This window comes from Perca fluviatilis, chromosome 14 (assembly GCF_010015445.1).
Source record: "Perca fluviatilis chromosome 14, GENO_Pfluv_1.0, whole genome shotgun sequence".
Classification (NCBI taxonomy): domain Eukaryota; kingdom Metazoa; phylum Chordata; class Actinopteri; order Perciformes; family Percidae; genus Perca; species Perca fluviatilis.
The window spans coordinates 3,205,047-3,229,001 of NC_053125.1; the positions used below are offsets into that span (position 1 = coordinate 3,205,047).

The window sequence follows — 23,955 nt, forward strand, 5'->3', positions numbered from 1 at the left end:
AGGGCGAATCATCCCGATAGCAAAGCAGGGGGGGACGCCGCTGGCAAAACCAGCAATGCAGCTTTGAGAGGTGGTGCCTCGCCAAATTTCGTGAGAATCACGATTTGCCTTACGGCACAACGTCAAATACATCAACAACATATAAAAAGCAGCCTCTATGGAAGACAACAGCACGCTTTTCAGACGTGAATCATGGTAGAGTCGACGAAGCAAAGTGAAGAAAGCGCGGTCGGAAGACTCAAGGAAAAGAAAACGAGAAACTGACCACATGAGGAACCGGACAAGAGTCTAACTCGGTCAGGCTTTCATTCGTTGGCAAGAGCTAAAAAGCAGCAAAGGTAATGTTAAATACAAGTACTCCACAGCACAGTACTCCATTCCCCCTCTCTCGCCTCTTTCATGTCTTCAGCTGTCCTGTCAAATAAAGGCCTAAAAATGCCCAAACCATTATCTTAAAAAAAAGAAAGAAAAAGAAATAAATTCTTTTTTTAAGTGGTTCCTTTTATGTTTAATTCAATGTTCAATTTGTTCAATAAAAGAATGTTAGAAATGATTTCCTTTTTGTTTGTTTTTATTTTAGAAGAATACTGAAAGCAGCAGAAAGGCAGAACTGAGTATATTTTAATATCAGTTTATTTATCGCAAGAAATATCGCTATCTCCATATTCAACAACGTTATCGAATAACGCATATTTTCCTCATATATTGCAGCCCTATATGCCACATAATCATTTGCATTTATTCAATGGAATGTCAAGTTATAGACAGGACCCACTTACCGCCTCAGGAAGAAGATTTATGGTGTGGACCGCTTCAGGAAAATCTGCCAAAGCCCTGTAGCCGCAGCTGGCCACTTCCACATCCTGTTACAGCAAACACACATACACCTTCTTTTTCACACTTTGTATAAAGATGACTCAACATTTGAAATACAAGCACACTGTGAAAGGCAAAACATTGACTCTGCAATGCGGAATAATTGGTAACTACAAGCAACTCATTTCATGTTACACATCAATATTTGATCTGTTGGTAATATAAAAATACCAATTAGAGCAGCTTTAAGAATGTACAGTTCTTGTACAGTACCCAAAACTCCTCCCCCAGTCACACACACGCACACAGTACACGTGTCTCACACACACAAACTACAGGTGTCACACACACACACACACACACACACACACACACACACACACAGTACACATGTCACACACACACACACACACACACACACTACACACACCACACACACCACACACACACACACACACACACACCTTGCTCACAGCATAATTCCAGAGAAAGCTGACCACCTCCTCCGTCAGTTTCTGGAAAGAAAGAGGGAAATTCAATTAACTAGGTGCTTATGTTAGAATACTCAACAAGTGTTTTCAGTTCAACATTTTGGGAAATATGCTTATTTCTTTAGAAGATCAATGTCATCAGTCTCATGTCTGTGTGATATATACAGAGCTGGAGTCAGGACGTGGTTAGCCTAGCTTAGCATAAAGACTGGAAGTAGGGGGAACAGGTAGCCTGGCTCTGTCTAAACTTCAAAAATACACTTCCCAAATCTCTAAAGCTCACTGATTAACATGCTGTGTCTTGTTTGTTTAATCTGTACACAAAAAGGAAATGCAAAAGAATGGTTTGTGGGAGTTGCGTGCTGGAACTACATTTTTCTTGATGAACAACAGTGTATCCACCAGGCCACTCGCTGAACCGGGGATCTGATACACAGTGGGTAAGCATAGGTTTAGGTCTCTGTTAAAGGCACAATGGTACCAAAACTGACAACTTCACTGTGACAACAAGACTTCAGGAAGCTGCACAGTCACTGCACCCGGCTGCTGTTCACTCAGACATTGCTACAGGAAAACGGAGATTTTTACATTTTTGTTTGAGTAAATATTCAGTTAACATATTCAACATGTTAATCAGTGATCTTTGTAGCTGTTGGTAGGGATAATTCTGAACTTTACACAGAGCCAGGCTAGCTGATTCCCCCTGATTCCCCCCTGCTTCTTGTCTGTATGTCTAGGCTAACCACATCCTGACTTCGATCAGAGGCTTATTTGGTATTACTTCTTACAATTTTCAAATTATATATTTCCTTCTGACGTCCACATAGATAGGCAGACACAAAAACACATAAACAAAGTTCTAACAGTGACATCATCAGATCAGACACCTCATATTCTTCTGACTTGGCAGTGAGCTGGGGAACCAGAGCCAGAAGTTCAGCAATGACTCGGACCATCAGCGGACGCGAGTCACAGCTCAGCTCGGGGCCCAGACTTCTCCATGTTGACACGATGTCCACTACCTGCAAAACAAGCCTTGCAAAACTCAGTGGCTACACTTACTGTACATGCAGGAAATCTTGGCTACGTGTGTGTGTGTGAGTGATACCTCTGCCCGGCACAGCTCCTGTAGTCCTTGCAGGGCGAGAGCAGCAGGGGTTGCCATGTCTGGTCTGGTGCACTGGTTCAGAGTGAGTGTAATGGCAGCCAACATGTCGCCTCCATGCTGGTAAGGCCTACACACACACACACGCACACGCACACACACACACTTCTATGATACATGATGTAAAAGCCCCAGAGCTGTGACATTTTCACTTACCAAATATGAATGTAATTTCAGACAGATGTCAGTCCCCATTGTATTCAGCCAGTCAGAGCCTAATGCCATGCCTCTCTCAGGTCCAGTGTGGGTGTGTGTGTGTGTGTGTGTGTGTGTGTGTGTGTGTTGCTCTGACCTCTCCCTGCAGACGTCCCTGAGGCAGGCGGCCCGGGCCAGGATCTGCTCCCACTGGGAGTCCCTCCCCACTACCACCCTGCTGTCCTGCTGGCCCAGCAGACGCTGCAGCTCCGGGTACACTCGGTCCTTACAGGAAGGAAGAAAGTCAGTTGGGAGGAAGAGGAGGGCAAGAATAAAATACAGGGAAAATATTAAAGAAGGCCTAGGCATATGAATATGATGATGAGCATTTCTTATGATCCCAGACCTGTTTCTTCCACAGAGCGGTCATGAGGCGCAGTGCCACTGCTCTCAGCTTTGGGGCGCTGGCCAGCATGTGGAGAGTCTGCAGCACCATGGGGACACAGAGCTGCAACAGTAAAGCACACGGCGGGTGCTAATGGTTAAGGTCTGTTGAAATGAGCTCTGTGGATATTCTCACAGTCCTCTGCACGTACACAGACAGATATTGACAATATGAATTAAGCCTCAGAGAGGATGATTTGAAATAATGGAGGTATACACAACAGAAGTGTGACGTGCAGTGCTTTGTATTTGATAGAAGGGTCTCAGTACCTTGTGAGTCCCGAGGTTGGGCAGGCAGTTCAGCACAGCGTGAGCTAGCGCTGGATTCTTTTCCTTTCCCAGTTTGAACAACAGAACAGGAAGAAGGGAAGGGACCTGCAGACACAAGTAAGTTTGGATGAAGGAAACACTCAAGGGTAACAATGAGTCCTAACTGGCCTACACCTAGGACTAGGAAAGCAAAGAGTTTTGTCTACTTTCTTAACTTAGGAAGTCCCTGCTATCTGTGCTGATTTTTAGGTGTCCCAGCCTGTTAGGAGTCACCAGGAGGTGGTACCCAGGCAGAGATATTCCACAGGAGGGGAGATATTGACAATGGGCCTCATTCACGAAACGTTCTTAGGAACAAATGTGTTCTTAAACCCCACTTACGCAGTTTTCATGAAGATTCTGGCATTCACCAATGATTTCTTATTTGGGATTTGTTCTTAGGTAAGAACAGAATCTATGCACACTCAAGAGCACTCTTACGCACAATTTAGAGCTGACATATTTGTGCAAAACAATAACGTTTTCGTCCATTCTAATTTAACATTTCTCTCCATTTTATAACTAACTATTTTCATTATTTATTATTATTTATATACTTCATCGGTTCTGCGCCCTTCTCCAGATAAAGCGCTCACTGCATGAGTAACTGCATTCCATGCATTGGTTTTATTTGCTGCTTAGTATCCACTGCTGACGCTACTAAATATGATGTCTCGTTTTTTGTTAACTTCTTGCAGCAGTACCTCCACTTCAGAATTACTAAAGTTTTTCTTTCTTTTGGAGTCGAGGCCTCCACCGTCTTTGCCACGTCTTTTGGACATTTCTCAAAGTGTGCACGCCATCTCATGCCCTTTCATGGGAATTAACGGGGCGTTTACCTATGCTAAATACAGTGGGGCAAAAAAGTATTTAGTCAGCCACCAATTGTGCAAGTTCTCCCACTGAAAAAGATGAGAGAGGCCTGTAATTTCCATCATAGGTGGTACACTTCAACTATGAGAGACAAAATGAGAGAAAAAAATCCAGAAAATCACATTGTAGGATTTTTAATGAATTTATTTGCAAATTATGGTGGAAAATAAGTATTTGGTCAATAACAAAAGTTCATCTCAATACTTTGTTATATACCCTTTGTTGGCAATGACAGAGGTCAAACGTTTTCTGTAAGTCTTCACAAGGTTTTCACACACTGTTGCTGGTATTTTGGCCCATTCCTCCATGTAGATCTCCTCTAGAGCAGTGATGTTTTGGGGCTATCGCTGGGCAACATGGACTTTCAACTCTCTCCAAAGATTTTCTATGGGGTTGAGATCTGGAGACTGGCTAGGCCACTCCAGGACCTTGAAATGCTTCCTACGAAGCCACTCCTTCGTCTCCCGGGCGGTGTGTTTGGGATCATTGTCATGCTGAAAGACCCAGCCACGTTTCATCTTCAATGCCCTTGCTGATGGAAGGAGGTTTTCACTCAAAATCTCACGATACATGGCCCCATTCATTCTTTCCTTTACACGGATCAGTCGTCCTGGTCCCTTTGCAGAAAAACAGCCCCAAAGCATGATGTTTCCACTCCCATGCTTCACAGTAGGTATGGTGTTCTTTGGATGCAACTCAGCATTCTTTCTCCTCCAAACACGACGAGTTGAGTTTTTACCAAAAAGTTCGATTTTGGTTTCATCTGACCATATGACATTCTCCCAATCCTCTTCTGGATCATCCAAATGCTCTCTAGCAAACTTCAGACGGGCCTGGACATGTACTGGCTTAAGCAGGGGGACACGTCTGGCACTGCAGGATTTGAGTCCCTGGCGGCGTAGTGTGTTACTGATGGTAGCCTTTGTTACTTTGGTCCCAGATCTCTGCAGGTCATTCACTAGGTCCCCCCTAGTGGTTCTGGGATTTTTGCTCACCGTTCTTGTGATCATTTTGACCCCATGGGGTGAGATCTTGCGTGGAGCCCCAGATCGAGGGAGATTATCAGTGGTCTTGTATGTCTTCCATTTTCTGATAATTGCTCCCACAGTTGATTTCTTCACACCAAGCTGCTTACCTATTGCAGATTCAGTCTTCCCAGCCTGGTGCAGGTCTACAATTTTGTTTCTGGTGTCCTTTGACAGCTCTTTGGTCTTGGCCATAGTGGAGTTTGGAGTGTGACTGTTTGAGGTTGTGGACAGGTGTCTTTTATACTGATAACAACTTCAAACAGGTGCCATTAATACAGGTAACAAGTGGAAGACAGAGGAGCCTCTTAAAGAAGAAGTTACAGGTCTGTGAGAGCCAGAAATCTTGCTTGTTTGTAGGTAACCAAATACTTAGTTTACAGAGGAATTTACCAATTAATTCATTAAAAATCCTACAATGTGATTTTCTGGATTTTTTTTCTCATTTTGTCTCTCATAGTTGAAGTGTACCTATAATGAAAATTACAGGCCTCTCTCATCTTTTTAAGAGGGAGAACTTGCACAATTGGTAGCTGACTAAATACTTTTTTGCCCCACTGTAGGAGCAACAGGCATGAGCTTTCAATTTACGAAGACAGTTGGATTCATCATTCTAAGATCACACCTGCGAACAATTCTGCTGTTTAAGAACACGTCATGAATCTGACGTAGACTTTTCTTAGGGACTTTCTTAAGAACATATTTAAGAGAAAACTTAGGAAGATATTTGTTAATGAGGCCCAATGACAATAAGCTTTCTAAAAACCGGATCATATTTGAGATTGACTATGTGTTGGATGCAGAGAAGAACATGTGCTGTCTCTGCAGAAATGTCCCTGCACATCCTTTCATTTAAAGCTTGATGTATACCCATCAGACCAAGAGTCAGAGAGGGGGATAAAGGAGGATGCAGGGTTCACAGTTTATCAGTCCCTTTAGTGCCAAGGTCAAAAATAAGAACTAATCAGAGTCCTTGAACGCATGCAGTCACAGCTCTGCACTGTGACAGCCTGGAATTAACATACAGCACTTCCTGCTGCCCTGCACATTGGCTGTTGCATAGCAACCACTTCACCTGCTGAAGAGGAAGAGGGACGGGTGGAGGAGAAGGGAATGGAGTTTTTCCTTCAAGTTGAATCCCCGAAAGCTCTGGAGTTGACTAGGGTTATAACAACACATCGACTCAATGATCAACAATCCAATATCCTCCATGCAAAGGGAAAACATCGATACATATCATCATCTTTGGAATATGCCTTTATTCTGTAATTCTCCTGGCAATAATTAAAAGGTCATCAAGGGCTATTTAAGTTTACTGCCAAAAAGCTTTTTTCATTTAAATGGCTGGAAGAGCTCGGTAATCAAATTGTCAAACCATATTTTACTTGCTTTTCGTGAGTTTATATAAAATGGAACTGATTGTGTTAAATGGGCACATGATGTCGTCTCTTATTGGTCGCGGGGGGCTGAATTAAACAGAATCAAAATCTTATTGTGGTAGACTTCGTGATATCGCAAATATCGCATAGTTGTCCAAACAATCAATGTAATGAAGCTCAGCGTAAATTCTTAAAGGAAGACTTCATTCACTTTTCCATCACTCATAATGATAAGCTGTTTCACGGTACGTCACTTGTCAGTAGTAATCAGAACAGCTGTGTTGTTGTTGTTAGTTAAACCAATCAGGGTCGACCATTTGTCGACGAGCCTATCACAGCTTGATACCCTGCTTTAAATCTGCTCTCTCTTCCACGGTTGGCAGTTGTCGTTTCAGGAAATAGAGTGCGTGCGTTTCCTGACCGGGTTGCATGGCATTCCTGTTTACGCTTGCTTTTTGTGCTTTTTGTGGCTGCTATGTCGGATTCTGAGTTGGATCCGGGTCGGATGGTCCTGGCGGGTGTTTGGACGTGGAGGCTTCCACGGGGTCTCCGGACGGCGGTGCCGGAGCTCTAGACTGACCGCCGTCTCTGGTTCACTTTCGGGAGGCTGACCGGATGTCTTCGCGGCTTCGGGATCGGGCGGCGTGCGCGCTCGGGGCTGCTTTCACCGGAGCTTCGGAGCTGGCTGCTCTTGCGCACCTGCCTGTCGCCAGCCCCGCTGTTGCCACGCCGGTTGCTGCTGGTCGTGGTCGGAAAACGGACCAAGAAGGCGGATCCGCTTGCCAGGGCCCCGGCGAAGAGGAGAGCTGCGGGGCACTCAGCCAGCCGGCTGATACGGCTGTTCCGGGGGCTCCTCGATTCCGCCTCATCCTCGCGTCACTGCAGTCCCTCGCCGCTCGATGCAGGCCATGGAGGCTAGGATGCGGGCTGTGGAGAGCATGGGGGGGTGGCGGCGTGTTCTGGTACTATTACTACCGCTCTGGCTTCCCTGTCTGTGCCAGCGGTGGTCGGTGTTCAGCCGGTGCCTTCTCCTTCCGTGGAACATTGTCATTCCTTGGCCACTGCTGTACCATCTCTTTCCCTAGGTAGGCCTTACATCCCTGTGTCAGCTAATATTTCCAGTAGGCTGCGCTCTAAAATTCTGCAGGGGCGCGGATGTTAATCTGGTGAGTCTTATTTTGCCGTCCCCGGAGTGTGATAAGTCTCTGGTGGCGGGGGATGGGTTTTCGGCGGTGGTTAAGTCCGCTGACCCTCGGCTGAACAAGGATCTTTCCTTTGGGCAGTTCGTGGTGGCGTTTGGTATATTTCGGGACGTTATTTGTTCCGTGTACCCCGACCGGAGGGTGGAGTTGGATTCGTACCTGGCGTTGGTGGGCGATTTGTTCCTGAGGTACGGGCGGAACTATTTTTGGCAGTACCATAGAGCTTTTATGTGTATTATGTGTTCTCACTGCGGGGCTGCGGGACATGTTGCTTCGCTCTGCCCTGGGGGTGTGGGGCAGCCAACCGGCCCGGCCCAGTCGCACCGTGGTGGTCTGCGGTTTCCCGTGTCTGGAGTGGATGCTCGGGGGCGCCAGCGATTGTCGGGATGCACATCCCAGGTCGGTCTGCCCACGGCGCCCCGCCCCTCGCCGGAAGCCTCGGGGTCAACCTCAAACTGGTTCCAAGACATATTGAAGCTCCATCCCTCTACCCCATTAAATTTACGTGTGTTGGCATCTGAACTGTCTAGTCATCCTAATTCTGTGTTTGTCGATCATCTGCTGTCTGGGCTTTCCCAAGGGTTTCGGGTGGGTGTTCTCGCCGATCCGGAGGTTACATATGTGGCGAAGAATCTTCTTTCGTCTGTTTCTGACCCTGATACGGTGGCTAGGTTGGTTGCGTCTATGGTTAGCAAAGGGTATATAGTGGGGCCGTTTGATTCCTCTCCGTTTTCGGTGTTGCGCACTAGTCCTTTGGGTGTTGCGACTGGGAAATATTCTGGGAAGAAGCGCCTTATATTTGATCTGTCCGCGGCCGGGTCTGCGTGTTAAGTATCAATAGTCTCATTCCACCGGTCCCTTTCTCCCTTCATTATGCCACTGTTGATGATGCTGTTAAACTTATTAAGTTGGCGGGGGAGGGGGGCCTGCCTCTCCAAGGCTGACATTACTGATGCCTTTAAGATAGTCCCTATACATCCTTCGCAGTGGCCTCTTTTGGGCGACAGGTGGGATTCCAAATACTATTTTGGTGTGCGGTCTGACGTTGGTGCCGGAGCAGCCCGGGTGTATTTTTAATCATGTTTCCGAGGCACTTTGCTGGATCCTGCTTAACAGGGTTGGGGTTCCAGCGGTGATTCATTTGCTGGATGATTTTCTTCTCGTTGACCCCCTTGGGGATAGTGTTGGGTCGTTGGGCAAATTGAGACGGTGTTTTCTTTCCCTCGGTGTCCCTCTGTCTGAGGCTAAGACTGTTGGTCCGGTTACGCGGTTGGAGTTTCTGGGCATCACCCTCGACTCGGTGCGCATGGAAGCGTCCCTTCCGGGTGAGAAGTTGGAACGCATTCGTGCCATTGCTGCGTCCTTTGTGCCTGAGTGTCTTGTTACTAAGCGGCGGTTGCTCTCATTGCTGGGGCATTTGAATTTCGCTATGCGCGTTATTCCGCAGGGGCGCTCTTTTATATCCCGGTTGCTGGATTTGGCATCTTCGGTGCCTGGGTTGCATGATGTGTTGTCCCTGGATGACGGGTGCCGGTCTGATTTGCGTTTCTGGTCCCGACTTCTGGATGACTGGAATGGCATTTCGTTTTTCTACGATGACGTAGTATATTCTTCTGATTCGTTGAGGTTTTACACGGATGCTGCCCCTTCCGCGAGCTTTGGGGGGTATTTTCAAGGGCAGTGGTTTGCTGGCCACTGGCCTCCCACTTTTTCCCCGGCGGATTCCATTGCTCTATATGAGATTTACCCGATTGCTATAGCTTGCCGCGTCTGGGGCGGTCTGTGGACACGGAAGCGGATTTCAGTCCTGTGTGATAATCAGAGTGTGGTTGACATTATTAATAGAGGGCGCCAACATGTTGTCAGATAATGCCTCTGATGAGGAGCACCACCTGGTCGCGTCACGTTGCACATTTTATTATTACTGCCGCCCGCCACGTCCGGGACATCATAACTCTGTGGCTGATGCTTTGTCTCGCTTTCATTTTCAGACCTTTTGGAGCCTCTGCCCGGCAGCCTGGCCTGTACCAGTAGTGCTACCGTCTCTCACGGAGCTAGCAGTGTATTGATTCCTAATCCCGTTGATGCTTATTTAGTAGCGGCTAGGGAGTATATGAGGAAAGGCTTAGCTGTGTCTACTCTGAAAACATATGATTTTGCGTGGTGTACTTTTGCTTTATTCTGTGTGTCTATTGGTGTCCCCCTTAAACCTGTTCTCCTTACTAGTGTTTGTGCTTTTATTTGTTATTGTACTGATACTCGTCACTTTAAACCCCAATATACGAGGGGTTACTGGCCGGCATCCAATTTAATATCAGGTGTTATGATCCATCGTTTCCTAGCTTATTTTCTACGCCGCGCTTAAACTAATTTTGAAGGTATCGATAAAGCTCACACCCTTCTTCCCCGACCATAGGCAACCTATTACTTTGGGTATATTGCATAAATTGGTGGGTGTTCTTAGGCAGGGGGTATTTTCCACGTATACTGACATGTTACTTGAGGCTGTGTTTATGGTTGCTTTCTATGCTTTCCTTAGGTGCGGGGAATTCACTACGCAGTCAAAATCATTTAACTCCAGTAGAGATATTACATTCTCTGATCTGGTATTTCATGCTAGTCATTATTGCTTGAAACTTAAGCATTCTAAAAGAGGTGGCGCCTGTTCTATTGTGGTTGCTCGCACAGACTCACAGTTCTGTCCATTCAAATCTATGATTAGTTATTTGTCACTTAGACCACGCACTGATTCCCTCGCTCCACTCTTTCTGATTCCTGGGTTCTTCCCTATGCATAGATGTTGGTTTAATCAGCAGTTGAATGCAGTCCTCCTCAAAGCTAAGATGTCCACCCAGCATTATTCTGGGCATTCATTTAGAATAGGAGCTGCTACTACGGCGGCTAATCAGGGCATGTCGAGGATGTCTCTGCAACAACTGGGACGATGGTCATCCTCTGCATACGCATCCTACATCCGTCCGGATGTCGATAACGTTCTCGAGAACCAGAGATCCCTGAAACCATAATGGTGGGTATGCTTGCATATAACTGGTGGTGGTGTATTTTGTGGGCTTCTGTCAGTCTTATCCATTGTACGCATCATGCGCTGTCAAGCTGCTTATACCTGCATCGGCCGTGTGCATCAGGCTTCAGGCATAATAGCCTAATGCGTGGCTCTTGAACCGGCTTGGGTGCCTGTTATTGCATGATGTTGCAAACGGCTGTGTGCCTTGTTACATCTGTTAGTTACATTTATTATTTTGCCTTTCTTTTTTTTTCCCTTCCCATTGCCGATTTTATTTGCCTTTCTTATTTTGCTTTTAGTTCGCCACTGTCTTTTTTTTTTTTTTTTTTTTTTTGGGGGGGTGGTTGAGGTTTGGTTTTGCTCCTCCGCAGGTGCCGAATTTTGGTTTACGGCCCGTCGCGCCTTTTTTTTGCCTTTCTTATTTTGCATTTATTTTCACAGGTCTATTGCTGTGGATGGGCAAGATCCATGGTTTACTATTTGCCCGGTCGTATGTCGAGGTTTGGTTTTGCATTCGGTGGGCACCGGAATTATTTTTATTTCATATTTATTTTGCACCGGGTCGTATGTCGAGGTTTTGTTTTGCTTACACCCGGGGGGCCGAAGTTTTAATTTGATTAGGCGGGGCCGAAAATTTTTATTTTTCATGGTGTGGGCAGTAATCTTTCTGCTTTTGGTAGGCTAGTTATTGTACTTTTATGTCAACTTTGCTTTCTCGTTCGTCTGCAGAGTCCTGCGGCTCATGAGGTATGTATGCGCCAACTAGTTTTCTCACTAATTGTCCTTTTGGGGGATTTGTTTGGGTTCCTTAAACCCTTTAGGATATTTGGGTTCGATGGAGTCCAATCTCCAGAGACTCGTACATTTACATGTTGTATGTACAATAAATATGTTCATAATTGCAAAGAAGTCTCTCCTGATTGAAATATTGTATTGTGATGAAAGTTGTGATATACACCCCTAGTGTTGACCTTAAACCACAAACGTCAATCAATAAAATATTATTTGAATAAATCATAATAAATAAATCATGGATAAGTCCTTCTTCCTCTGCACCACCTTTGCATCCACACACAATGGTTAGTGTTCTGATTACCCTCATTTTAGTAACAAAGGAACAGTGCAAACCTGAAGGGCGTTCCAGGTGTTTGTTACTGTAGGCAGATGTGAGCTGATACTGTGAGGAGGGAAATCCAATTGCATTCAAATATGCCAATAACGTTCTACCATGGCATCAAACGGCTGGCACGAGCACTCTGAGAGCAATTAGAGCAGCGGGGGAGTACTCGGAGGCTTCTAATGAGCCGTGGAATGAGGAGTCCATAACTCCATGTGATATTTCACATCATCTTTTGGAGCTAGTGACTCCATTTACAGTCCCAGAGGGTCACTCTCTTTATATCATCCAGCAGCTGAAGGCACAGATGTTTTTAAGAATACATTTTGAGGAATGAATTTTAAAGTCAACGCCAGTGACACATTATGTTCAAAAGATGTAAAAAATATCAACATATTGTAAATGAAATGATAAATTCAATTTCAGTCCATCAACCACAAGTCCTCTTAACTTCGCTACTTTCACAACTCAGTTGAGCATTTTACAAACCTTTCAGACCACTAGATACACTAGATAGTTTTCCATATTTCAACAGATTATGAAAATCAAGTTGCAAAGAGTTATCAAACTCACCACTCTCCTGCTTTCTCTCTTTTAACAGAAATAGGTTTTTATTCACTTCCTATTTCAGTGAACAACACACAGCACAGCAACACAATCCCTTTTTTTCCTTTTGAGTCTGACCTTCTCAGCACCACCTTTCCCTTTTCTTTTTTGGCTTTCCATCATTAGACTCACACACTGTCTGTTAACGATACCGATAGACTTCCAAACGTGCGGTGGCAGGTAGCGGCTGGGCAGCGGCCGCGGGTAGCATCTGGGCAGCAGCAGCACACCAGGCCACCGGATGTTGTTGCTAAGAACTTGCAATGTGAAACTATTATCAGACCGGCCCTCGCAGCCTCAAAACACTACCAGCCCACCGGGAAAAGTCCCAACTCTCCCGATTGCCACTGGTTAAGTGTATAATTTACATTGCGATATAAATTAAAACATAACTTAATTTATTAATATCAGGGAACATGCCTGCCACGCTCGCAGTTACCCGGTAACTAGACCACCAAATCCACTGACCTGACGGAGCTCCACGACCGGCAGCTCATGGTCATCTTTTCTGGGTAAACTGAACCACCAACTACCGCTTACCTGGAGCACCACAACCAAGAGTGTATGGCTGAAGCCTGGAGACCTCCCATCTCTTGCCATCCCGGCTGGTGCCGTCTCCGAGCTTCGATTTTTCAAATTTGAGAAGTGTTAGCATTCCCTGCACGGCCTGGAACACTGCATTTACAACCGTGATTCATTTTCAATATCCTTGAAAAACTTCCAACTTTCTTCTTCTACTTTCACCACGCAGCTAAAATAGTGTCTGAGATCTACGTGACCTACATTCAGAACACCTGCTGGTCTCAGAGCAGTGGTCTGTATGTACATTTTGGGGCGTGACAAAGGTACAGACCAAAGACAATTAAGGTACAGCCACCGAGTTGACGTCAACTATTAGCTTCATTGGGATTCGGCCGTTTTAAGCGTCAGTTTCAAACTGTGAGATTTGCATAGGAAAGAGGTGTCAATGGAACTTTGAAGCTCTCTGTATTGCACATTATACCCGCCAAACTGTCGTTATTTAAAGTGATGGTTCGGAGTAATTTCACCCTAGGGTCCTTTGCACCATGACCTCGAGCCAAACACCCCCCAAGAAGCTTTTTTCACCTGGGTCGAACACTGGGAGAGTTAGCGTAGAGTACCGTTATCAGCTGAATAGCTTAGCGCAGGGGCTAATGGATCCAGTGATGTATCTCGTAAATGACCCCACTAATAATGCCTGAAATGATACCAAACTTCTACACTAGTACAAATAGGTTATGCACTCATAAAACGATGGATTGTAAAGTTTGTAAGTACACCAGAAGTATATGTAAATAACACTTGCCTGTTGGCTTCTCGTCTCTGCTGCTGCTGCTGCCCGCCGCGCATACCCGGGCAGTAAGAGTGCTTAGGGCCGTCTACAAATTACAACACCGAAAAGAGATGCAACAAAAATATTTATTAATTTAATGATTAAATAAGGTAATGTCTCCAAACTTACCTCAATTATAACTTGTCTCCTGCTAGTTATTCTACAGCACTTACTAAAAAAAGTTACATTAATAAATATTTTTGTTGTATCTCTTTTCGGTGTTGTAATTTGTAGACGTCCCTAAGCACTCGTCTTACTGCCGGCAGCAACAAAAACAACAACAACAGCAGAGAGCAGAAGCCAGCAGGCAAGTGTTATTTACATAAACTTCTGGTGTACTTACAAACTTTACAATCGTTTTACATAACCTATTTGTACTAGTGGAGAAGTTTGGTATCATTTCGGGCATTATTAGTGGGGTCATTTACGAGATACATCACTGGATCCATTAGCCCCTGCGCTAAGCTATTTGGCTGATAACGCTACTCTACGCTAACTCTCCCAATGTTCGACCCAGGTGAAATAAGCTCCTGGGGGCTCGAGGTCATGGTGCAAAGGACCCTAGGGTGAAATTACTCCGAACCATCACTTTAACTATGACAAGGTAAACTCGGGTTTCTATCACCCCTTTAAAAGCTGTGTTTAATCAGCAGGAAGTGCCATGTTTCATTGACTATAGCTTAAAGAAGCAGTAGGTAAGTCTTATAAAACTAACTTTATGTCATATTTGCAGAAACTGACCCTATGTTCCAGTAGAACTACATGAATTATGTAATATAAAAAAAAATCAAGCTCCTCTGGCCCCACCTACAGCCTGTAGTGCGATTGGCAAAATTCCACCGCTCCCGGTTGATTTTCTCCAATCAGGGCCACAAGGGGGGTCTATCTGCCTGTCAATCACTGCTCAGGCACGTACACGCATATATAGCGTTCTCCCCTCCCCCTTCCCCGCGCATGAGCTGCAGAAAAGTTTCCCAAAACTCGGGTGAATATTGGAATGGCTTTTCAGAGGTGGCGTGAGCTCCGTGATTTTAAAGATCTGAAGAACGATGCAGATGTAGCCACATTTCTTCTCGACAGGTAACATAATTACCATGAATGATTTATCTTTCACTTGGTTATTAGTAGTCAAAAGTCAACAAAGCTACATTGGTGAGGATAATAGTAACTTTTGCACAGTGGTCGGTCTGATATGATGCTGAAATGGCTAACGCTAGCCTGCTAGTTAGCATCGTTTTACTGTTGAAAATGTTGTCTGACATGCTTGTGTGGGAGGGGCTTAGGAGACCGTTTGGACTTCAGCATAAAGGGGGGAGGGACTGAGAAGTTGTCGATGTTCAAATTTGTTGGCAAAGTCCTGGATCTTCACAATCTTACCTACATCAGCTTTAGTAATAAAGAAAAAAAACATGCAAAACTACAAATCTGAGAGCAACATGACATGTCGTTCTGAATTAGTGATGTGGAGACTTATGTATTTATTATATACAGAATTTACATGTGAGGCATTACAGTACAAGTCGTCTCGCATTGCCAGACCCAAGGGTGCGGGACGGAGAAGAAACGCTGTTTGTAGTTCTTTAAACCAATCACAACCGTCCTGGGCAGCACTAAGCCCCGAGAGGGGAGGGGGGGTGCGAGGGGGGGCACATGTCACGTTTCATCCCAGCAACGTACATTCATTTAGCCAGACGACAGTCCAGGTAACTCCAATCCCCCCCCTTTTACTAATGTTTTTAGCCAGCCTGTAATAGCAACCACCCTATTTGTTTGTGATTATAAGAATACTAGCTTTTATTTTTTGTTACTCTACACTTACTAATGACCACTGGACGATGGAACTTTACAGGAAAAGATCAACAAACACCCATCTCTCTTGTTTTTTGGTAAATGTACCCCCATGTATTGGAGTGCTGTAAATGATCATTATTGTGTGAAATTCAAAGATAATAAAAGCTGTTACTAATTAAAGCTTTACAGGGTTTCCCGCAGAACTTTGCAGTTAAGGCAGCCGCCTAAGCAACACATGCCTGCCGCCTTAACTACATCATCAAAAAAAAAAGGTGCTGGTCATATAATTAGAATATCATCAAAAAGTTGATTTATGTCAGTAATTCCATTCAAAAAGTGAAATTTGTATATTATATTCATTCATTACACACAGACTGATATATTTCAAATGTTTATTTCTTTTAATTGTGATGATTATAACTGACAACTAATGAAAATCCCAAATTCAGTATCTCCGAAAATTAGAATATTATTTAAGACCAATACAAAAAAAGGATTTTTAGAAATTTTGGCCAACTGAAAAGTATGAACATGAAAAGTATAAGCATGTACAGCACTCAATACTAAGTTGGGGCTCCTTTTGCCTGAATTACTGCAGCAATGCGGCGTGGCATGGAGTCGATCAGTCTGTGGCACTGCTCAGGTGTTATGAGAGCCCAGGTTGCTCTGATAGTGGCCTTCAGCTCTTCTGCATTGTTGGGTCTGGCGTATCTCATCATCCTCTTCACAATACCCCATAGATTTTCTATAGGGTTAAGGTCAGGCGAGTTTGCTGGCCAATTAAGAACAGGGATACCATGGTCCTTAAACCAGGTACTGGTAGCTTTGGCACTGTGTGCAGGTGCCAAGTCTTGTTGGAAAATGAAATCTGCATCTCCATAAAGTTGGTCAGCAGCATGAAGCGCTCTAAAACGTCCTGGTAGACGGCTGCGTTGACCTTGGACCTCAGAAAACACAGTGGACCAACACCAGCGGATGACATGGCACCCCAAACCATCACTGACTGTGGAAACTTTACACTTGAATTCAAGCAACATGGATTCTGTGCCTCTCCTCTCTTCTTCCAGACTCTGGGACCTGATTTCCAAAGGAAATGCAAAATTTACTTTCATCAGAGAACATAACTTTGGACCACTCAGCAGCAGTCCAGTCCTTTTTGTCTTTAGCCCAGGCGAGACGCTTCTGACGCCATGTCTTTTTAAAAGGGTGGCTTGACACAAGGAATGCGACAGCTGAAACCCATGTCTTGCATACGTGTGTCTGTGGTGGTTCTTGAAGCACTGACTCCAGCTGCAGTCCACCCTTTGTGAATCTCCCACACATTTTTGAATGGGTTTTGTTTCACAATCCTCTCCAGGGTGAGGTTATCCCTATTGCTTGTACACTTTTTTTCTACCACATATTTTCCTTCCCTTCGCCTCTCTATTAATGTGCTTGGAAACAGAGCTCTGTGAACAGCCAGCCTCTTTAGCAATGACCTTTTGTGTCTTGCCCTCCTTGTGCTTGGTGTCAATGGTCGTCTTTTGGACAGCTGTCAAGTCAGCAGTTTTCCCCATGATTGTATAGCCTACAGAACTAGACTGAGAGACCATTTAAAGGCCTTTGCAGGTGTTTTGAGTTAATTAGCTGATTAGAGTGTGGCACCAGGTGTCTTCAATATTGAACCTTTTCACAATATTCAAATTTTCTGAGATACTGAATTTGGGGTTTTCATTAGTTGTCAGTTATAATCATCAAAATTAAAAGAAATACACTTGAAATATATCAGTCTGTGTGGAATGAATGTATACATCTATACAAGTTTCACTTTTTGAATGGAATTACTGAAATAAATCAACTTTTTCATGATATTCTAATTATATGACCAGCACCTGTATGAGCGATATCTGCCGTCTTACTCTGTCCTGTTTTCTCCCTTTCATTCCAAACCACACAACTGACAACCTGCAGGTGGAGGCGGTGGAGACAGGCTCGGACATACACGCCGCGGTGGACTTGCGTCAGTCTTGCAGTGTCAGGAAAGTGGCTGCATGTGTCCGACAATGCACAGAACATTAACCAGTACAAGCCTACAGCTGTCCGCGGACATGGAGTGCGGAAAGTGAGTCAGAGCCTCCCGGACGGGTGAACTGATACTCCGTTTCCTGCTTGTCGGTCAACGGTTAATGATCGGTTAACATTTAATTTCATTGTGCTTTCTTTTGGAAGGCTGGCTGCCAAAAATCGCCACTTACTAGCTAATTAATTAGCCTGAGGTAAAGGCTAGCTATCAGTAAACAGAAGCGATGTGGTGGCTGACGTCTGGTGTGTGTGCCAGTGTTTGTGTGTGTGTGTGTGTGTGTGTGTGTGTGTGTGTGTGTGTGTGTGTGTGTGTGTGTGTGTGTGTGTCAGCCCACCCCCTGCGAAGCTCCAACATGCAGACAGCAGAGGAACAGAAGAAAGAAGCTGCACCTTCGCCAAAATGAAGTATGAAAAACAGAACTATTTTGGTACATTTACTCGCCATGTGGCAGATAGCCATATAGAAAGATAGGCTATAATTTATTAATTATATATTATTATTTAAATCAATATTTAGTGTTTAATAAATAACTGTTAAATGTAGTACAGAGTCTGTAGTCTATCGCATAAACAAGCCAATCATGAAGGGCTTGTGATCATGTGGACCCGCCGACAGTTTTGTTGTCATTACTTAGAATTCCTCATGGGGGAGACAGAAACTACGCACTATAGCTTTAAGGCCACTATATACTCTCTCAAACTTTTGAGGAGAGCTGTTGTTTTGCCAGGTGAGTTTTTGGCAGAGAAAAGGCCGGACTAGCATTATGTGTTTTGCCTTGAGGGTAGATGTGAACATATTAGCTGTGAGTGAGAGTGTTATGGATGGTGTACCTGGCAGGGCTCGGCTGCAGCAATGGTCTGGCTGGCCTTCAGAGCCAGCTGGCAAACGTCTTCCTGAGCCGTGATGATCAGATGGCTCACCATGAGGCTGAGGGAGCAGAGCTGGCTCTGGCTGGACGACAGCGCCGAGCTGAGCGACAGCAGCCAATCAGCTGCCGCCGCGGGGTCATCTGCCACTCTACGCAGTGTGGATAGAGCCACGCTGAGCTCGCTGTACCAGGAAGTTAGGGGAAGTGCCAATGGTGGACCGGACTGAGTAGGAGAGAGATGAGAAAATTAAATCAGCAAACCTTTATCGGTTACTTGCTAAAATCTAGAATTCAGAAATGTTATATTTGACCTGGCAGATTCCTCCACACTAACTCACTGTGTGTTGGACTGTAAAATAATTGCATATGTGATTGTAGTGTCAGTTTGTGAAGGATAACACTGATATTGCCATAATCTTTGAATTTGAACTAGGGCTGTCAAAAATAACGAATTTACACAAATTCATATTTTTTACGGACGATTAATGCACGCTCACTCTGTGATTTGGGCCTCGGGCCGCTCCCTAGTTTGGGAAATCAGGAAGCGATGCAGCACCGCTGCACTCACCGGAGATTTCTCTCAGTAATCCCAGTTACCTCGGGGTCACAGCACATTTTTTTGACCCACAGTGAGAACTTCTGTCGCATGCTTTGACTGTTATGAAGATAGAGCAGAGGCATTTAGCAGACGTGTGTGCCAAGCACTTTCTGCAAGTAGCCAGACAGTGGGATATTGAACAATAAGTCAGCACACCAACCAAAGATCAGAGCACGCAGCATGACTGCAGCGGCCAGGACTCTCCTGTTGGATATGCATATGCCTCTACCAAGCCATCAAAGTTTCTCTCACACTTTAGTTATTGTTTTTTTTAATTTATTCTGCTGGTTCTGTCGGAGGTTTCTGCCTGTTTAAAGGAAGTTTTTCCTCACCACTGTCGCACTAAATGCTTGCTCTTGGGGGAATTGTTATGGTAAATGATAGTGTGGTCTAGACCTACTCTATCTGTAAAATGTCCTGAGTTAACTTCTGTTATGATTTGATGCTATAAATAAAGTTAAATTGAATTGACTGAAAAACAGCATTCCATACTTTAGTGCAGTGTGGCCCCATGCTGAGGGGTGGGGGGGGCGACTGCAGGGTGGGGGGATATAACTGAGAGGAATAATATAAAGCAGAACTTAATGAAGTTGGCACTGAATGAATTTGATCCATAAGGGTTCCCAGCAAAGCTATCAACATTTACGTTAGCAGGATTTATTCATGAAGCCAAATCACACGTAAAGTACAAGATGGACAGAGTTTTGACAACAAAACCCAAAAATAACAAAGCTTATGTTGTTACGGTCAACACTGCAGGGGAGCCTTGTGTCTGGTTGGGACATTTTTCATTTGTACTGTACAACGTCATAATGTTAAGTCAATAAAATAACATTCGACTTGTTACTAATGTTGATAATAGATACTTTTTTCTACTCCCAACTCCTACGTTTTCCTTTATTTATTGCATATTTATTTTATGTCAGCACTATTACTGTTGTTTTTCTCAGTTTTTCTCTCCCATATATATATATATATATATATATATATACACATTTTATTTGAAATCTGAGTGTCCAATGTGTCCTATGTCCAACAGTGTTGGATTTGTTGCAACTGATCCTGCATATCTGTGTAAAAGGGTTGGACTATGATGATAAACAGAAGAACACAACTCCTAATGCATTGACAGAAAGGTTTGCGAGGTAGCCTAGTCTTACCTGCTGGGGTTTCTCTGTGTCCCTGCTGCTAATGCTGCACAGCAGGCGCTCGGCCAGGTCCTGGTTCAGGCTGTGTGTGCGCCGGTCGGCCAGCGGCTCGCTGAGGGCCGCGCAGGACAGCAGCTGCAGCACGGGGAGAACCAGGACAGGACTCAGCCAGGGCGCCAGCTCAGCCTGCTCACATTGTAAAGTCAGAGCTGGCTCAGAGAGACAGAGAGGAGAATACATTAGGTATTAAAGTAGAATAAGGGAGGCGTGAAACAACAAAGCAACAGTGGGAGACTTAAACAGGTCATCTTAGAAATTATGTAGCAAGGAAAGATTAGGGTAGTGTTAACTTTCATTTATAATGTAAGAAGAAATCACACTTTAATTACCACATTTCGTACATTTAAATGCAATGCAGTGCATGTTATTTTGTAGGTTTTGTGATTTCTTAATGATTTCCTACATGAAAAAAATGTTTATTATTCTTATTAAAAAATTATTATAGAAATTATAAGGAAAATAGAGACAATGTTCTAAAACTAATGCAATTATTTGAGTTTTTAAGAAGGAACCACTAAATGATTTCGTAATCATAGTACTTAGGGATCCATTTAAGCCTAAATAGATATCACCTCTCTTAACTATTTCATTAAAATACTGTATTTTTAAATAGTAATGAAGAACTTGTCTGTGATGATTCCCCGACACGCAGATAATGCATAAAACAGCTATTTAAGAGGATTTTTACCCAGACGGAGCAGGCTGGTCTGCTGTGTTGCAGGGACCTCCAGCAGGAGCATGGCCACTCCCATCAACAGCTCGTCCAATGGCAGCTCCTACAGATACAAACAATACTGGTAAACATAATGCACTATGGTTGGTGTGTGTGTGTGTGTGTGTGTGTGTGTGTGTGTGTGTGTGTGTGTGTGTGTGTGTGTGTGTGTGTGTCACCTGTTGGCAGGCAGGTAGGAGCTGCTGTAACACGTTGAGAAGAGGTCGGCAGTCTCCGTTTAACTTGAGGCAGCGCTGGCAGGCACAGAGCAGCTGTAGCAGCAGCCCGACCCTCTGGCTCCTCCAGCGATGCTCCGGGGCCGGGGCCGGGGCCAGGGCAGCGGTGGGGTCCGGGGCTGGGGCCAGACCCTGGAGCAGAGCGCCCAGGAATCCGCACAGCTCCAGCACCGCCTCCACACTGTCCACCTGGCAACAGCAACACCTCTTATTGCCAACACTTATTAAAACACATTTACCCTCACAATGTTGTTGGACACTTCATTCAACCTACCATATCCAGAACCTGAGGGAAAACAAAACACCTACTCATTGAGATATGTGGCACCCAACGGTTTCCCTAAAAGGTGCTGTGGTCCAAGTAGCAGATTCAGTTTTTTAAGATCTTTCAAGTTATTTTGACAATGGTGGCATGAGATTTGTTTGTATGAAAATGCACCTGTGCACGTATGTGCGTACATCTTCCCTATATATTAATTATTGCATTATGTGTACAGACATAAGGAATTGTACAAATAATTCCCACAGTTGTTACACTTGCAAAACTCCATGTGGGACCTGGGATTGGGATGAAAATTAAAAAAAATAAGCCCTTTGTGTTTATTGCAATATTTCCAGTGAAATCAATAAAAAATGTAAAAAGAATGTCCCTGCTTTACGAGTAGGTGTCTTTTTTTATACTTCCTCTGGGAGTCATCAGAGTCGGAAATGTTGGATCCTAGTAGGCTTTCATGATTATCAAAATATTACAGGTGCCACAAATCCTAATTACTTATTATTACCTTATATACTTCATTATTTAGTTTTCTTTGTGTCTATTTTATTTTAGTTGAACTGTGTCAAAAAAATAAAAATCACTGATTGATTCAACAAACAATCCACTCAATTAAAAGCGTCCAACTTTTTTAAAAGCACTATAAGAATAGAATTTGGATTTAGTGTATGAATTTAGTATAGAATAGCATAATTCTCCTCATTTCCCAGGATTCCTTCTTTTAAATGATTGATGATGACTGAAAGGGAGTGCAAGACCAAAAGCAGGGCACAACTAATCGGGCTGTGTTTACTTTTACTTTGACTTTTGTGATAAACTAATTAATAAAAACTGTGTACATCTGTGAGCTGCTAACATGCAGAGTAACATTAGCACAGGTAGACAAAAGGCATAAGGTTATTTAATTCCCAGTAATGTCAGTTCCACAGTGACATCTATCTAAAGGAAGCTAACATTAGCCACCACATGCTACTGGTCATACCAGAGCAAGGCTGTGGCAGCAAAATCACTGAATGTGCTGAATTAAGCAAAGGTGTGTTTACTGGCTAAAACATTTACCTTTATATTTGTTATTCCTTCTCTTAACAATTACATTCTCAGTTCAATGCATCACTTCCTGTGTGCAGACATCCCGTTCCAGAACATGGTGTCAGATATGTTGATGATTTTGCACTATAGTTTTTATTACAATGACGTCAAAGAAAAAAACAATGAGTTAGAGAAGCAGTTATTGCTGTTGGTCTGAGTGTGTCACCTGCATGTGTGGCACCAGCTGACAGAGGCAGAGCAGCAGGCTGTCGGACACGGTCGAGCTCTGCAGGACCGTCCCAGTTCCTGGCTGTGGGGGCAGCAGCACCCGCAGGAGACTGTGGCGCAGGAGGGCGTGCTGGGTCTGCCTCTGAGGTTCACAGTACAGGTAGCGCAGGAAGGGGGCCAGCATGCTGACGTAGACCGCTTCATTTCTGCAAAACAAGTCCAGAGGCACCGCATAGTGTTGGCCAACATTAATCTGCCTGCCAAGGTCCATGCCATGTGTGCAACTGAAACTTCCTCACATTTAAGCCTTGTACAGAAACCGATCCATACTGTGTGTGTGTGTGTGTGTGTGTGTGTGTGTGTGTGTGTGTGTGTGTGTGTGTGTGTGTGTGTGTGTGTGTGTGTGTGTGTGTGTGTCATTAGTGCTTAATAACAGCTGGCAGTGATGTGATGAGTTGGAATTGATGCAGTGACAGAGGCAGTGATTGGATGGAGGGTTCTGGGGCAGCCATGCTAACCTGTCAGCAGCCTGCTGAATGAAGTCATCAATCTCCAGCAGCAGGGTTGGCCAGCAGTCCGCTCGGTGCTCCAGCGCAGTGATGTATGGGTGAGGGCTGCTCCTACAAAGGCCATGTTCACATCACAGATCACAGATGCTACTAGATTTGCTAGATGTCATTATAAGGTTTATTATCTACTCTAGCTTTTTCAACCTTTTAGACACAGATATGGGAATAATAATGCTATAAAATGATGTGAAAAATAGACACGAAACTGCCAAAAATAAACACAACTTGACTACAAAGAGACTAAAAAAAAAGAGACAAAATCCCACAGAAAGACACAACATGTATGGGGAAATTTATTTTTTATTGAAAAATTTAACATTTTCTTGAGGAAGGACGCCTAAGCTCCCCCTCCAAATAAACGCACCCAAGTCTTCCACAAACCGAGGAAAAAACACTGTACTGTCTGGGGACCAGTGGCGGCTTGTCAATAGAGGGCGCT

At 44.3% G+C, this 23,955-nt stretch overlaps 1 protein-coding gene across 1 annotated transcript in view; it reads right to left on the reverse strand.

Annotated features, from left to right (window-relative positions):
* focad (focadhesin) overlaps positions 1-23,955 on the reverse strand; it is an 86,108-nt gene that overhangs the window by 38,179 nt on the left and 23,974 nt on the right. The window contains exons 7-19 of the mRNA XM_039823056.1: positions 23,466-23,567; positions 22,946-23,153; positions 21,360-21,605; positions 21,157-21,244; positions 20,421-20,617; positions 18,625-18,885; positions 3,322-3,426; positions 3,014-3,115; positions 2,765-2,892; positions 2,416-2,542; positions 2,195-2,329; positions 1,281-1,331; positions 780-863 (exon numbers count right to left, since the gene is read on the reverse strand). Of these exons, the coding sequence (XP_039678990.1) occupies positions 780-863; positions 1,281-1,331; positions 2,195-2,329; positions 2,416-2,542; positions 2,765-2,892; positions 3,014-3,115; positions 3,322-3,426; positions 18,625-18,885; positions 20,421-20,617; positions 21,157-21,244; positions 21,360-21,605; positions 22,946-23,153; positions 23,466-23,567 (1,834 nt within the window). The remainder of the gene's footprint in view (positions 1-779; positions 864-1,280; positions 1,332-2,194; positions 2,330-2,415; positions 2,543-2,764; positions 2,893-3,013; positions 3,116-3,321; positions 3,427-18,624; positions 18,886-20,420; positions 20,618-21,156; positions 21,245-21,359; positions 21,606-22,945; positions 23,154-23,465; positions 23,568-23,955) is intronic.